At 45.9% G+C, this 16,668-nt stretch overlaps 1 protein-coding gene across 1 annotated transcript in view; it reads right to left on the bottom strand.

Annotated features, from left to right (window-relative positions):
- ZNF804A (zinc finger protein 804A) overlaps window positions 1-16,137 on the bottom strand; it is a 118,986-nt gene extending 102,849 nt beyond the window's left edge. The window contains exon 1 of the mRNA XM_036318545.1: window positions 15,652-16,137. Within this exon, the coding sequence (XP_036174438.1) occupies window positions 15,652-15,762 (111 nt within the window). The 5' untranslated portion in view covers window positions 15,763-16,137. The remainder of the gene's footprint in view (window positions 1-15,651) is intronic.
- Between the last annotated feature and the right edge of the window lie 531 nt (window positions 16,138-16,668).

Here is a 16,668-nt window from a genome sequence, read left to right as displayed (position 1 = left end):
ACACTGCATCCCTCCCACACAGACACACTGCATCCCTCCCACACAGACACACTGCCCCTCCCACACAGACACACTGCATCCCTCCCACACAGACACACTGCACCCCTCCCACACAGACACACTGCATCCCTCCCACACAGACACACTGCATCCCTCCCACACAGACACACTGCATCCCTCCCACACAGACACACTGCATCCCTCCCACACAGACACACTGCATCCCTCCCACACAGACACACTGCATCCCTCCCACACAGACACACTGCATCCCTCCCACACAGACACACTGCATCCCTCCCACACAGACACACTGCATCCCTCCCACACAGACACACTGCATCCCTCCCACACAGACACACTGCATCCCTCCCACACAGACACACTGCATCCCTCCCACACAGACACACTGCCCCTCCCACACAGACACACTGCATCCCTCCCACAGACACACTGCATCCCTCCCACACAGACACACTGCATCCCTCCCACACAGACACACTGCATCCCTCCCACACAGACACACTGCATCTCTCCCACACAGATGTACATGTACATTTTCTTGGAAATACTGGAATTAGGTAGTTAAGATTGCATGTGCACCAAAGTGAGATGAGAAACTGTCACAGAAGGACAGAGGCACTGTGCTTGCAGCTACATTGTAAATGTACAGCACATACTTGTAGGACTATTTTTTATTGTGGTTAAATATGCATAATGTAAAAAGTACCCATTTAATCATTCTGCAGTGCATTAACATTGTTGTGTTCCCATTGTTACGTTATTTTTAATCAACAACTGGATAAAATGGGGCCAAAACTCTACTGACAATTTAAAAGGGATCAATGGGCCAGCATCATTTTAACTGCTCTTATCAATCAGCTATGAGGAAACCCTGACATGTTTGTTAGACTTGGAACAGCCAGACATATCGAATAATCACCACTTGGCTGATTGTCCAAATAAATATTGACTTCTTGATGCTGTTCTATAAGTAGCTCTAGGTAATGCTTTTTATTTAAAATCAGAACATTTACTTAAATTTTGGTGCCTAGCAAAATGTCATAATTTGATTTAATAAAATGATTTTAATGCAACTTACCCACAAGATGTCATTCATAATCTTACCATTGACATTTGCCATGTACTATAAAAACTTAATATGGTTTTGATAACTATTAATTATTCCACTAACTCTTTACTGAGGAATAATATGGTGTTTCTGTAAATGGTCTTAAAGGTCGCTCTCCAAGACAGCATTATGTAATGTGCTACATCTAAAATTTTATTAATATCATTCTACCTGCAAAAAAACCTTGTGAGTTTTTGAGTACCAGCAGGTATCATAGTATCAATTCCTCCAATTCCTGATCCATAAAAAATCGCATCTTCCTTGTTGCACCAATAACTTCACAGTAATTAGTAATACAAATAGAAGAGTTGCATTATTTTATTCAATCTGCACTTTTCCCCTAAGAAATCTAATTCCAATGTCTATGGAAAAATTTTCACTAAGTTTTAATAAAACTTGGAAATTTGAGCCTCAGATATTTTACAACTATTTTTCTGTAATATCACTTGTGGCAATCATGAAAATAGGGTTGGATTTCAAAAATTTAACATTATTTTGTGTTTAGCTCTTCTTGTTTCAACAAATATTGTCATCACGGCCAACCTTTTTTTTCCCTTAATAATATAGTCCATAAAAATGGCAATCAAATTTAACTACAAATGATGACATTAAAATTGGGTATTATGATCCACAAAACTAGTAGAGTGTAGGTACTCAAAGAACCTAGAAGCATCACTGTCGATAGTGAACACTGACAACTGTACAGCCAAGAACGACAGTCTAATAACGTTTAGCTGGGCACCAACTCTATGTCAGCTCCGCCTTCCTAATGCACCACCCGTGACTGAGGTAGAGAAAGGCCAAGAGCAATTACTGGGTGAAGTATGCCAAGCAAGGACACAGCAGACACCTCAGTACATTTTCATACTGACCTATTCTTGCTCAGTGACATTTTAAGTGATTCTTAGCTAAGAAACATGCAACTGTGGTAACTACTTTATTAATCCTCGAAAGTTGACTACACCTGTCTCTATGACAGCAAGAGGAGATGCTATGCCGCCCTCTAGTGTAAATCTTCATTTTGTAGCGTCAGAAGCAGAGACCCAGGAGCTGCGGGGGAATCACAGCTCTGGGCTTATTAGGGAAGAGAGGCAATGGAAACGCTAAGCTTCCCCAAAGAGCTAGCTTTCTAGGGATACAGAGCGTAGTTCCATGACTCCATGAGTCAGAAAAATGATACCTGAATTTTCCATAGAATTTTTATTTTTTAAAAAAAATGTATTTTTATTGATTTCAGAGAGGAAGGGAGAGGGAGAGAGAGAGAGATAGAAACATCAGTGATGAGAGAGAATCAGGGATCGGCTGCCTCCTGCACGCCCCCCACTGGGGATCGAACCCGCAACCCGGGCCTGTGCCCGACCAGAAATCGAATCCTGATCTAGTTCGTGGGTTGATGCTGAACCACGGAGCCCAGCCGCCTGGGCTGGGTACTTCTTCTATGACGGGCATGAAGAGGGCAACATGGGTGGGCCGGGCCACCTCTGGTCGTGCTAACACTCTGCGCTCCAAGTGGCTGAATGCGGAGGAAGCCGGCACACTGGGCGTCACCGGTCCCTCTGCCAGGACACGTCACCGTCACCGGGGTGAGGAGAGAGCGCTACGCACAGGAGTGGAAGGTGATCCCAGGAAAGCGGAATGCGCTCACAAGTCCCCACCCTCTGCCTCCTCCACCGCCACCTGCGCTGGGATGACTGGCACAACTTCAGCCAGCATCCTGCACCCCAGGGTGCCAGCTGCTCCAAGAGCCCAGGACTCCCGAAGGCTCCCTCATTCCCTGGACTCAGGCTGCTCTGCCTGTTGCGCCCTTTTGTCATGATTCCCTCACGTCCTAAAGCGCTGGGTCTGTGTCCCCTTGAAGTCAGAGTTTTCCGTGACCGATGCCGTCTCTGTAAGTTTAGGCTTTTCACTGGAGTTTGGCCTCACCATTTCGATAAACTGAATCGGTCTCTCTTGGAAACATCGCTGCACTGAGCCTCTCTCTAGAGCTGGGTTCTACCTCGAAGGCCTCACCTCCACGGCCAGCTCATCGCCCGTGTCCACTGCCCCCGGCCCTCCTTCTTGTCCTCCTTCCTCTCTCACCCTCCGACTCCCAGTGTTGGGTCTCAGTTCCCTTACGTTCTCTGCTCTGAAGGCCATGTCTGCCTCCTGCTTCACCCAACCATTCTCCCGCCGTATCTGGGGAAAAGCCGCCCCTGAGCACCACACCCAGGAGCTGCCTGCATCTAAGAGTAGGACTGATGTTCCCTTTCCCAACAGGGGCAGCTCCCCGTCCACTGACCTCGGCGAGGTCATCGACCAGATGACGGGACCGGAAAGGTCAAAATAAAATGAGACCTCTCTGCCATCACGGCTGAGCACAGACAAAAACAAAGGCCTTGCACTTGTTCCCCCACAGCCGTCTGCCTGGGGACAGCCTTACCCCCACGCCGTTCCTCTCGCTTCTTGACCACACGTACTGAGATGACTGATTACAGAACGTGTACATTGGAGAAGTACATGGCTTTCCTCTGATGGGGCCAGACCCTTGGGAAGCAGTGCAGAGCAACATCGGATAATGGGCTTTGTTTGCTTTGACAACGGGAATGGAGTTTTCATTATTTATTACCCATCCGACCCCATATTGTGCTAGGAAGCTGACTGTAATCCTGTATCATGAAAGCCTAATATGCAAATCAACCGAATGGCAGAACGACCGGTCGCAATGATGCACACTGACCACCACAAGGCAGACGCTCAACGCAGGAGCTGCCCCCACCCCACAGGCCCCAGGTCACTAAGGCAGGTGCTAGTGGGGGCCCCCGATCACCCCACAGATCGGCCCTGATTGCCGGCCAGGCCTAGGACCCTATCCATGCACAAATTTCGTGCATCAGGCCTCTAGTATATGCATAAAAATAATGAAACCTTGCTAGTTGAAAACACCACCACAGAATAGCATATATGGTAAGAATTTTCTCAGTGGCAAAGCGTCATTTAGAATGAGATAAAAGAGGTCAAATGGTTTTGGGTTAAAATGTTTACAAAGGAAAATTAATAAAATTATATTTCTTACTTTTTGTAGTTAGCAATTTATAAAAGTGATAAATCAAGACACGGAATTTCTGCATGAATTTTGACTTCAGTATACCACAGATCAAAACTGCTATTTTTTTCTTCCTATAGCAGGAGCACTCAAGTTCCTAGTATATAGTAATTGACTTCTATAGTAATATCTCAGTAAAACAGGGTCATTGGAAGAAATTATTTCGACATTGTATTATCATTACAATCATTTAAAAAATTATTTCCGCTATGCATTATATTTTAAGAGAACTGTTTTCATATATGCTACATGTACTAAACATATTTACTAGAATTATAAATTAAGGAATACAATAACATTCTAAAATTTATTTTTTAAAAGACCCAAACAATAAGAAATTACCTAAAATACCTTTGGCATGAGCGACAGTTTGCCATTTTCAAATGCAGAAATGCGTCACCCTCAATCTAATTTTTTCTGTATTATTGTAGCATTTCTAGCTATAGGATCTGGAGAATACTGTTAGTCAGTTCAACCAATTTATAGAAAAATACAAATATGTCAAAAACTTAAAAATACTAATATCTACCTAAAAGTTGGTACAATGTGGGGCCACATGCAGCATCGTGAAAAGGATTCTCTCTCCCAGGTGTAAAATCTGGTTCTCAGACTAAACAAGGAGTAGACAGCGTGCCTTCGTTAGTCGGGAAGGAAATGCCATTGGGTGAAACCCGATATAACAGTGAAGCGAGGAGGAGTGCAGGCTGTAGCATGCGGTAAAGGGCCTTCCTCCTTGACTGGCATTTAGACCCAGATATCTTACAGCACATGTTCCAATTAAACGCTCACGAAGACCAGCCTGAAGATGTCCCTGGCCAGGAAAAACACACCAGTCCAGTCATAAGAACATTTGATTTAGCTTATTTTGCAGGACTAACCTCACCCGGGTCATAGCTTGCTTATGCCCCTGGAAATCATAAGCAAATTGAACTGTTACCCGAGAATGACATGAGGCAATCAATGAAAATTCTAATCTTCAGCCAATCACTGTGAGGCTAGCCCAGCACTGCCTTCTCCCTAAGCTGCTTTACAGCAGTATCCCCGAGCTCATGCCATGTGCCGGTCTGAGTGATTCCCGTTTGCAAACTGTCTTTTTGGCTGTGTGCACAACGCAGTTCTCCGAATTACCACTCCCAGACTAACTGGGTGCATCAGTTCTAGTTTCCCTCCCTCCCTCCCTCCCTTCCTCCCTCCCTCCCTGTCAATCCTCACCCAAGGATATTTTTTCATTGATTTTTAGAGAAGTGGAAGGGAGAGGGAGAGACAGAGAGAGACACAATGATTGGTTGCCTCCTGCACACATCCTGACCAGGGTCAGGGACCCAGCAACTGAGGCCCCTGCCCTTGACCGGAATAGAACCCAGGATGCTTCAGTCCGCAGGCTGGCGCTCTATCCACTGTGCCACACTGGCTAGGGCTCACTTGTTGTTTCTGAACTTTGACAGTTCATGGCATCAGAGTTGGGGTCCAAAGAAGACGCCAGTGACTCTGAGGATGGTGAGCAGCCAGGTGTTGTACTCACAGAGCCCTTTAAACTCACTGCTTTCTTTTTTTTCTTTAAATATATTTTTTAGTTTTTTAGAGAGAGGAAGGGAGAGGGGGAGAGAGAATCTTGATGATGAGAGAGAATCATGGGTCGGCTGCCTCCTGCACGCCCCCTACTGGGGATCAAGCCCACGCCCGGGCCTGTGCCCTGACCAGGAATCGAACGGTGACCTCCTGGTTCATAGGTCAATGCTCAATCACTGAGCCACACAGGCCGGGCTGAGCGCCCTGCTTCCTCACCCACCTGGAGAGTGAGGGCGGGCGCCCCTGCACCAGCCCTCTGCTCTCTGGTCCGAGCTGCACACCTGCTTCCTGGTCCTTCTGTGGGAGCTCCTTGGGGAAGCACCTGCTCTCTGAGCGGGGAAGCTGGCTCCCTGGGTTTACCTTCCAGCAGGATCGCCGGCTCCTCACAGGGAATCTCCAGGCAGAGATGGGCTCCCACTGGCCTCCACCTCCTCCCGTCCGGCTCCCGCCCCTGCGACGCACACGCACTGTGGGCCAGGACCGGTGCCCTGTGAGACACTGGGTGGCCTTCCCGATAATCTGCAATTGTAATGGCCACTGTGAGGCAACTTTCACTTGGAGAAGTCCACCTTGAAGGGCCCTTTGGAGGAGAGACTCCCAAACCCTCAGAAACACGGCCATGCAGACCCTTCTAAGGACAAGGTGACTCCACAGAGAGCTCTCAGGGGCCCAGGCACCAAGCAACCCAAAGAAAGCGTTAGTGCAACGCCGGCCCGCTCGGCAGGTCACCCCGACTTCGTCCACCTCCTGAAACACAATTCGGACCCAACCATTCCTGTGAGGTCTGTACCCGAGACCTGGCTAAAATGTTTAAAACAAACGCGATGAAGGCTCTATGGGTGTCTGTCTGTAAGTTTATGTATGTCTGTGTATGCACCTTTCAGAGATATGGTATCTTTCTACCTTCACAAGGTATTCCCAAAATTAATCTGTAAAGAGCACTAACCCTAACCCCCTACTGGGGATTGAACCTTTAACCCAGGCAAGTGCCCTGACCTCCTGGTTCATAGGTCCATGCTCAAGAACTGAGGCACACCGGCCAGGCTGCTTGCCTATTTTGGTAAAAGAAAAAAAAAAAAACTGCGTAATGTTGCCCTAAAGTAAACTGATCATTCCTGAATAAAAAAGGAAAGAAGATAGAACATAACCCAATTGGGTACAGAAAGGTACAGGAGGGTTCTGCAAAAACAATCTGGATGAAGGAATTCTATGTGTGGTCAAATTTACTAAGATTGGTTTTATTTAAATTGAAAAGAAAAAGAACATTTTAAATATAAAAAAACACGAATGCAAAATTAACATTTTGTTTTCTCACTGTTAAAGGGAAACATTTTCTGATTATTATTCTGCTCTTACTAAGAAATTATAAACAAGGGATTTTCTTTACCAAAATCATCTTCCTAGAAAATAATAATTGATTTTGTCTTTATCAGTCTTTGATTGCTTAAGAACACTGATTTTTCTCTGTTGAAAGAGCTTAGTTCTTTACAACTACGTAGCTTTCCATCTGTGTTAAACTTCCTGGGAGGCAACTGTCCAATGAGAAGAGGCGCTCAGCTTTCTCTAGGCCGATGTGTGTGACATTCCTACAAATATGACATGTCTGGTATAATGGTTTCAGTCAGAGTTTTGAAACATATGTTAGAGAAACAACCAAATTCCCTTTTGAATGGAATTATAATAAGTTCACATCAGATGGCAACCACAGCCAATTTTTTAAAAAGTTTTTGTCATTTGCAAACAGTTGTCTTATTCTGATGTTTTTGCAAAAATGTTCCTGCAAAATTACTTCGATTTAAAGAGATTCATGAAAAAGATCCTGGCAAGTACTCTACAATGCAGGTTTCTGATACTTTTGAGTCATAACAGTGAATTGGGTAAGAATTCCTAAAATCTGATGAAAAACGGATAAGCTCATAAAACTGCTAATAAAAGATCCAGATCAACAAAGATGAACCACAACAGACTAAACCCACTGACGCAGTGTTTAGGGTTCATTTAAAACACTGCAGGCACTTTAATGTTTTGTTTTCCAGATTTAAAGAACTTCCTTCTCTCCTCGCATTAAAAGGATCTCTAACAGTGACTTGGCAAAGTAGTTCTTTCCAACGGAAGTTGAAATATCTCTTCTCTCCCTACCTGATCCCTCTAGAATTCAGAAACTTCTATTAAACACTCTTATTTTTCATGACAATATTTTATTTGCATAACTTCAATAAGAATGTGTTCTCTTTGCCAAGGGGACACAAATGGAGAACTCCTTGGCCTGCTTCCTAGCCTCAAGTGGCTTCTGAAATCAACCTGAGATACTGGTATATATTTTTATTGATTTCAGAGAGGAAGGGAGTGGGAGAGAAAGCTAGAAACATCACTGATGAGAGAGAATCATCAACTGGCAGCCTCCTGCACGCCCCCTACTGGGGATCAAGCCCACAACCCCACAACCCAGGCACAGGCCCTGACTGGGAATCAAACCAGTGAGCTCTTGGTTCCTGGGTCGATGCTCAACCACTGAGCCACACCCGTCCGGGCAATCTGAGATTTTTTATGAAAAGTTCCAGCAAAGCAGATTTAAAACAGCTGTCATGGTCAATCACTACTCTTGCTGCACTTCTGTAAATAATCAGGCCAATTCCAGTAAAACTAGACCATGTGTAAACAAGTTCACCGGATTATGGTTATCTTTGATAGACATGGGGATCCTTAGAGAGAGAAAAATTACGTTTCCATAATACAGCTTTACGGACACCAGAGTCCAGTGCTGCTCACTGTCTTCAAGGTTTTCCTTTCTACCTGGAAACTGGGCTGAATCCTAAATTCTCCAGGTTTCCTCCAGTATTTGGCCAGAACTCTCCAAACTAACATTTCCAATTCTCTCCACTAGTTTGATGGGGAGTTGCTATGACACTGAAGGTGTCTTTTCCTCGTAGCCACACAGGCTAAGGCTGGGCACCTGGATATGAACCTCCGAGAGGTCACCGCAGCGGCTGGTGGCTGGACCGGCTGTGGGGGGACCGGCTTCCGGCCTGTGGTTAAGTAGCCACTCAGATCACCGCCACATTCGCACTACAAACCAAAACATCTGTCCCAGCCACGCCTCCCTCCCTCACTCCACCTGAAAATCGTTCCAACCGACAGCCAGAAATATTCTCAACTGGCTGATCTCCAAACTAAGAAACTGAATTTGTAATTCGCTCAAACTATTAACCTTTCTCGTCTGTTTCCACATAAATGCCTGTCATTAAGTTACCCGACTGCTCATACCAGTGGTTCTCAACCTTGGATAAGGATGAGGCCCAGAAATCAGGATTTTAAAAAGATTCCCAGGTGATTCTAATGTGCAGCCAGAACCACTGGGTCACACCAACAGAGGTCTAATTTAGGCCGAAGCTCACCTGCCTCCTGAAATCAAGCATCGCCATGTTCACTCCGTCCTCAGGAACCGTGAGGAAGCCTGCTTGCCAACCCACCTATATAGTTGTGCTTATGTAAACAACTTCTAATTGATGGAAGCCCACCTGTACGTTATCCAAACAACTGCTGACTGACTTAGAACGGCAAAACGTGAATCTGATTATAACCCACTGGAGTTACTGAATTGATTAAATCTTGGCGCCTGGGAATTTCTACTTTGGGGAATTTGTCAATACTTGTTTATGGTTCTCCTTATGTCTGATGTTCACCTCTCTACTGGGTTGTATACCCTCCAGGGATTTAAATGCTTGTTGGTAAGCCCTCACACCAAACCTACCATCAAGATCAGACAATCAGAAGGAATATGTTCATAGCAGCACAATTTACAACAGCTGAGATCTGGAAACAGCCCAAGTGCCCATCAGTAAAACTGTAATTGCCATCATCAACAGCCTGGAAAATATTGGTGCAGAACTGAGAAGTGGAGAACAGGCATGACGTCACTATCTGAATTTCAGCTTCAAAAATCACTCAATGTTGCATGAACTAACAGGGTATGAGGCAGCCTTGGGTATTACTTGACAACATTTGCCTTAAAAACCTGCTTGCATTTTTTCAGTAAGTCATAGCATAAATAATTCAATTATAAGTTATGTCCCTCACTTGAACAATGTGCTCTAAAAATGCCTGAGTTGTAAAGTTTTGCTAGAATAAAAACAAGTACAGCAAAGCATATATGACACCTTGTCTTCGGGAAAAAGACAGGGATGGTCTCTAATACTGAATGTGTAATAGTTTACAAGGAACTTGGAAGAACAGATACCTACTGATCATGTGAACAAGTCTATAAAGCAAGGAAGCGTGAAGATATATAAAAGTATCACCCTAACCCATCCTGCCGGGAGCCAGTCCATCCTTGCTGTTTCAAAGGACCTGGCATGTATGGCATACTGTTCTTAAAATGTTTGCTCACCTTCTTGGCACTATGTGTTTTAACCAAGGTCTCCTCTCTGAGAAAGGTTGTTTCCCCAGGTAGGGATTTTTTCCCTGAAATCAGCGAGGGGATAAAACTCCTTAACTAAGTGCCAGGCGGGTAGTTAATCACTTTAACTACAAACAATCATGCTTAAGCTACATAATCTTTACTCCCTGGAATGGAGATAAGAAACGCCCTAACCTTTGTAATAGAGATTGATAGGATTGAATCAACTGGTATAAATACAGATGTAACAAGACAGCAAGAGACAGAACTTAGAAGACAGAACCAAGAAGACAGAACCTACACAGAACCTAGAGACAGAAGAACTTCGCTGGAGAGAACATGGCAAAAGATCCTGGACAGAAACTGGCCACAGAACCTAGAGACAGAACCTAGCGAGAGAACCTGGCTGAAGAACCTAGAGACTGAACCTGGCTAGCAAGACAACTGGACACAGAACCTGGCTGGAGATCCTGAACCAGAACTTCGCTAGAGATCCAGACCAGAACTTGGCTGGAGATCCTGGCTGGAGATCCTGGCTAGGCTGCTGATCAACTGAATGCTGTCTCCGTGTCATTCCTTCTTCGCCGACTCCGTCCACACCTTTGGGGACCCCTGGACCTGCTGGGGCTGGACCCCAGCACCATCCTCAACCCTGACCTTCCTTGAAGATATTAATCTAACAATGACACTTTCTCATCCGCGCTGATTCAGAAATTGGTATATTTAATGTACAGTCTTCAATGTGCCACCCAAATGAGACTCCATGAGTGGAGAAACCTTTAAAATTACATTCCCTTGGACAGTGATGGCGAACCTATGACACGCGTGTCAGAGGTGACACACAAACTCATTTTTTTGGTTGATTTTTCTTTGTGAAATGGCATTTAAATATATAAAATAAATATCAAAAATATGTCTTTGTTTTACTATGGTTGCAAATATCAAAATATTTCTCTATGTGACACGGCACCAGAGTTAAGTTAGGGTTTTTCAAAATGCTGACACACCAAGCTCAAAAGGTTCGCCATCACTACCCTAGGAGATACAGATGTGTAAGGGAATTACATGAAGAATAATATTATATTAGATAATAACAACTAGAACTAAAGGCCATGGAGCCTGTTTCAAAGACTTACCTAATTTCAGGAGTTCCTGTATTCCCCAAGGAAAACCCCAGAATTTCTTCATACTTTTCAAAATGAATGCTTATGAAAATATTCTGAGTGACAAGAAAACCTGTGAATATGTCAAAATATGTGCGTACTTTTCAACACGTTGACAATGAACATGAGCATCCCGAAAGCACCTCAGCACATCCCACAGCGTGTGACACTTCGCAGAGCCTGTGGAGCCTGGAACAGCGGTGTGCATTCGAGGCATCTCAGTACATATGAATGAACCCAATCATAAATCAACTGTTTTTCTTGCAAAACCTGGTACCTAGTATATTGGAAATGGAGGGCAGCCGATAGAAATAGGGCTTGGGCCAGACAGGAATCATTGATGTTTTCATATTGGAAGATGAGAAGTAACATACATTTGAATTCAAAGTATTCTGTGAATCTGGCACTATTTTTAAATGCCTGGAGTCAAATGGACAAGTCGAGTCTCTTCAAACAATGGATACCTCCAATGTCATCACTTTATTAGTATGAATATTATCATAGCAATTCCTATGGATTCCACGACTTAGCATGCCAATGACAAAGGAAATATGTCTGGAGTCAGGAAATCTCCATTATATTATTGGCTCTCTGCATGGCCTCTGAACCACCACTCATTCCTTCTGAATTCCGTCATCAGTAAAACAGACCTAGATATCTCATGAGACACAAACATGCTCATCACCTAACAGAATGTAGTGAATAAATTAGTAACGATTTCCAAAGTTCCAAAGGCAAACCCCAGACTCTGTATTAAAAATGATAAAATTCTATTTAACTTTTGTATAAAACGCATAACATATATTTAAATGCTTAAAAATATATAATTAAGGCAAAGAAATTTTGTGGATCAGTTGCAAAGCGTAAGCATAGCCAAACGTGCTCATCCAATAAACACTCACGTACCACATGGTGGTTGGGGAGCTCTAGGGGAAAGAATGAGTAGACATGAAGGTAAACTTAATCCATGGTTATTAAACCATATAACTCATTCATGATATTCTGGAACACTAGTTAAATAGTAGCTTATTTCTTATTCCATGGAGTTAAAACTATACCACAGATAGGATGCTACTTATACCAGAATTCACGACCGGCATCATGACCATTCAGTGCAAATTAGAAATCTGTATGTTTTCAGTTAAAAGTGTCAAGAGAAATATATTTAAAATTTCAGGAATAGGGTCAAGATTGACAATAGATTTAATCTGTACAAACCTTCTAAAATTTGATGTGTGCATGGCAGACTGTGACCTATGGAACGGACTGTACATGTGGGTAACATGCTCAATATGGGTGGCAGGATTTCATTCTGGATTTAGCACCACAACACTTCACCACTGTCACTGGAACCCGAGTTTTATTCTATAAGCAATTTTGTTCTCTAAGTAACCTCCTAATTCATAAATATCACTGTTTTAACAGTTACAGGTTAACTTACATCACTTCAATGATTTTGTCTGAAGATGTGAAATCATTTTATTTAATTTTGAATTTTTCAAGTGTTCAGAATGTCCATTAGTTATCCAGTGATTGAAAATAATTGGAAATTCTTTGCAAAAATCAAAATACCTTTTCTCTAAATGGTTTTTGGTTGTAAGTTGTACTTTTCCTGAAAACACACACACACACACACACACACACACACACACACACACACACACAGGACCACTGGAGATATTATTAAAAATCCTTTTAAGTTAATGCACATTTTGAAATGTAAGAATGTAATGGTTTCTTAAAGGGAAAGTTAATAATATATCAAAATCAAATAGACAAAAAAGTAAAAACGATCCCATAAATATTATTCTCTGAAACTGGGATTAAAAACATGATAATCATAAATTCTTACTTGAAAATGTTCAAAATGTAGCACATACACATTTTTAAGTTAGTATTTGTGTTTCTTATAAGGTCGCTAATTCTGAGATGTTTCAGGTTCATTTTTCTGGTTGTAGCTTATAGTAAGTTTTCCCTTATAAGTCCTCATGGCATCCACGTGCTGTAAATAAGACACTTTAGGCAACTATAAATGTTAACAAAGAATGTTTATAAAATACAAATGTTCTTTAATATAAATGCACTGTGACTATATTTAGAATCTCTTCTCTTATACTTTAAAATAGGCATAAATCTCCAATTTCAAATATAGCTGGACCATACATGAAAACCTACATCATTTCTATCCATGTAACTCTCTTACACAAGAAATACAGACTTGAGCAGCTTATGAACATAACCTGAAAGGACTAGCTGTAAAGTCCCTATAAGTCCTTTCACTATAACTAAAAGAAATATGGTAGGAGCTATTTCTAAACCTTTTTATTTGTTGCTTGAGACACGTGTTTATATTTAGATTTATTTACCTCACAAAGATCCCAAAGTTACACTGGCAAATCTGGAATTTAACCTCTTCTTGGCTAATACGAGTGGTACAGAACTTGGCTAATACGAGTGGTACAGAACTAGTCAATTTCAAACTCACAACAAACGAATCAGCAAAGGCAAGGTCAAGCATTATCAGAAATCCAAGGTTGACTTACACATCCAGATTACCATAATATTAACAAATTGAGATGTTCCAAGTAAAATTTTGTCTACGGATTCTATTGTGAGGTTTTATCACCACTGGAATGAGATCTTATTCAATAAGTTTGCCTTTTCCCAAAAGTGAAACTTGATTTTTAAAAAGAAGCCAGAACATACTTTAAAATGAAGGGCTCCCTCCCCCACCCCCCCACCCCCCCCACCCCCCGCAAAAAAATTACCTTCCATGGCTGAGTTCTCTCCATGGAACTAGAGTAACCTTAAGGAGCCCCTCAGTGTCTGCCTACTGCCCTGAGGAAGACCACAGAAGAGCAATCGCTTTCTTTTCTTCAACAACCACCACCACCAACCTTACCCAGAACAGTAATAAAAAGCAACAAACTAACCTGCTTCTCTGATTCTTAAATGAGCTGAGAGGAGTGGTCCAATAGATTCATGGGGGGGAGGGGGGGAATCAATGTCAAATTCACTTAAAACTTCCAATGAGAACTTTTTATTTTTGGAAAACACATCACAGCACATTTTTTTAAAAGAAAAAATGTGTAGAATCATTTTTCTAAGATGCACAAAGAAAAGTAGATGAAGAATACTGTATTTGCAGTTGGACTAACCGAATCTGTCCATGAACTACTGCTCTCCAGGCTGAGGCTAGGTAATCGCTTTGTTAAAAAATAAAATAAATAAAATAAAATAAAATAAAATAAAATAAAATAAAATAAAATATAAAATAAAATAAAATAAATGGGGGAGGGGTGTTGCTTGCTACTGTCATGGTCCCAGACTTCGGGGATACGCACATTTGCATATCCTCCCCTTCTGGCTCTACTCTGCAGTTCTCTGCCTAATGAGTCTTCCCGCTACTTTTTCTTTTTTTTTCTTCTTTTTTCCCCTGGATTGAATGAAGCGCGTGCTTCTCAGGAGACCCTGATACCTGGGAGCCCGTCCTGCCGGGAGCTGTGTTGCTAAGGGGGTTTGGGAAGAAAAAGGAACCGCTACCATCACACTGCACCATCCGGACGCTCAGCACATCCCCGTCCACCAATCAGGAGTGACCTTCCGGCGAGGCTGCGGCAGGACCGGCTCTGTGGTCCAGGGAGGACCCCCGGGCGCCGCAGGGTCCCGTCCGCCGGTCTCCTCGGGGCTCCGTCTACCACGCGCCGCCCGCCCCCCGCGCTCCCCCAACCCCATCTCGGGAGCAGCGAGCAGGCGCCCCCGCGGGCCCGGGGCCCCCGGAAGCTCAGCGCCAACTCCTCGCCAGAGAGAAGTTTGCTCCCAGTCCGTGGGGATCCGCCGGCACCCCAACTCCACCAGGGACCCCACAGGCTCGGCACCCGAGACCCTCACACACCCCCGCGCTCGCTCCATCCACGCGCCCGGCGCCCGCCTCCCCCGGGGACCCCGCAGGCTCAGTCCCCGAAGCTTCCCGAGCCCAAACGTGCTGCGGGGTTACTTGGGGTTTGAATTTTTCTTTTTTCCTTTTCTTTCTTAAAAAGAGACCTGCTGACACCGTGTGCTTCCGACCAGGGACCCAGGTCATCGTAGCGCGATGCGGCGCGGCCAAGGGTCAGCCCGGCCCCGGTCCCGGCGGCTGCCGGCAATTTCTCCCCCGCATTCTCCCCACGCGCGCGGACAGATCCCCCCGAACATCGGGGACCAGGCGGGATCGCCTCCCATCCTCCCGGTAACCCCGATCCTGCGAACGCCCTCTGGGACCGGAGGGGGGTGGGAGAGAGGTTTGGGGGGCAGGAACCCGAAGCCTTACCAGGGTCCGGTTCCCGCTCTTGCTCAGGGGGCCCCGGAAGACCCCCTTGATGTTGCGAAAGTGCCCGTTGCTGAGGCGCGTGGAGCTGATGACAATGTAGTAACACTCCATGGGGCAGCCGCCGCCGCCGCTCCATGCGCCGCGCGCGCCCCGCCGCAGCCGCAGCCGGAGCCGGAGCCGGGCTGGGGACCCGGGAGGAGCCGGGAGGCGCCGGGGAGGCCGGGCTGGGGACCCGCGGGCGGGAGGGCACCCGCCTCCCTGCACGCCCTTCGCCTCCGGAGCCTGGCTCCCTACTCCCCGGGGCCGTGCGCGCCCGGGCGCCTCCGCCTCCGCATGCTCCGCGCGCCCCACGGTCTCCGCTGCTCCCCCGATTCGCTGAGGGGCGCGGCGCCCCGGGACCTCGGGCGGGGGGCCGGCGGGAGGCCGCGCGGAGTCGGTGCGGGCGGAGCGGCCGCGAGGAGTCAGTGCCGGGGGCGCCGCATCCCGCGCGGGGCCCGCGCTCGGAGCCGCCGGGCGGGCGGGCGGGCGGGAGCGTTAATATAGCGCGTGGCGCCCCGTCCCCGCGCGGAGCCAATGGCCGCGGCCGCGCCGGAGCCGGAGCCGCCGGAGGAGGCGCCCGACACGCCCCCGCCTCCCCCCGCGCCGGGCGGCCTCCCTCGCGGGGCCGACGCCGGAGGAGCGCGCGGGGCGGGCGCGGAGGGACGGACCGCGGCCCCGGCGGGAGGGGGCGGCGCCGCCGAGGAGGGGAGACCCCGCCAGGTGGGGCGCGGGGGGCAGGCGCGCGGACCGAGGCTTCTGGCTGGGAGTCGGGGCGGGGGGAGAAATGAATAATTCAGCGCCCGAGCCGAGCCCTCCCGCCGCGCCGCCTCCGGCCAGAGCTGCTTCCGTCTCCAGACAGCGGCTACCCATCGGGTTTGGCTTATTCGGTTTTATTTGTTTTCATGCATTTTTGTATTTTTTTTAGTTGGGAGGTTGGATCCTGTTCAGAATCTTACGGAGAGAAAACGTGACCCCCTC

Source organism: Myotis myotis, unplaced genomic scaffold, assembly GCF_014108235.1.
Source record: "Myotis myotis isolate mMyoMyo1 unplaced genomic scaffold, mMyoMyo1.p scaffold_m19_p_8, whole genome shotgun sequence".
NCBI lineage: Eukaryota > Metazoa > Chordata > Mammalia > Chiroptera > Vespertilionidae > Myotis > Myotis myotis.
Note: the sequence above shows the minus strand (reverse complement) of the source record. Positions and strands in the feature narration are given on the sequence as shown.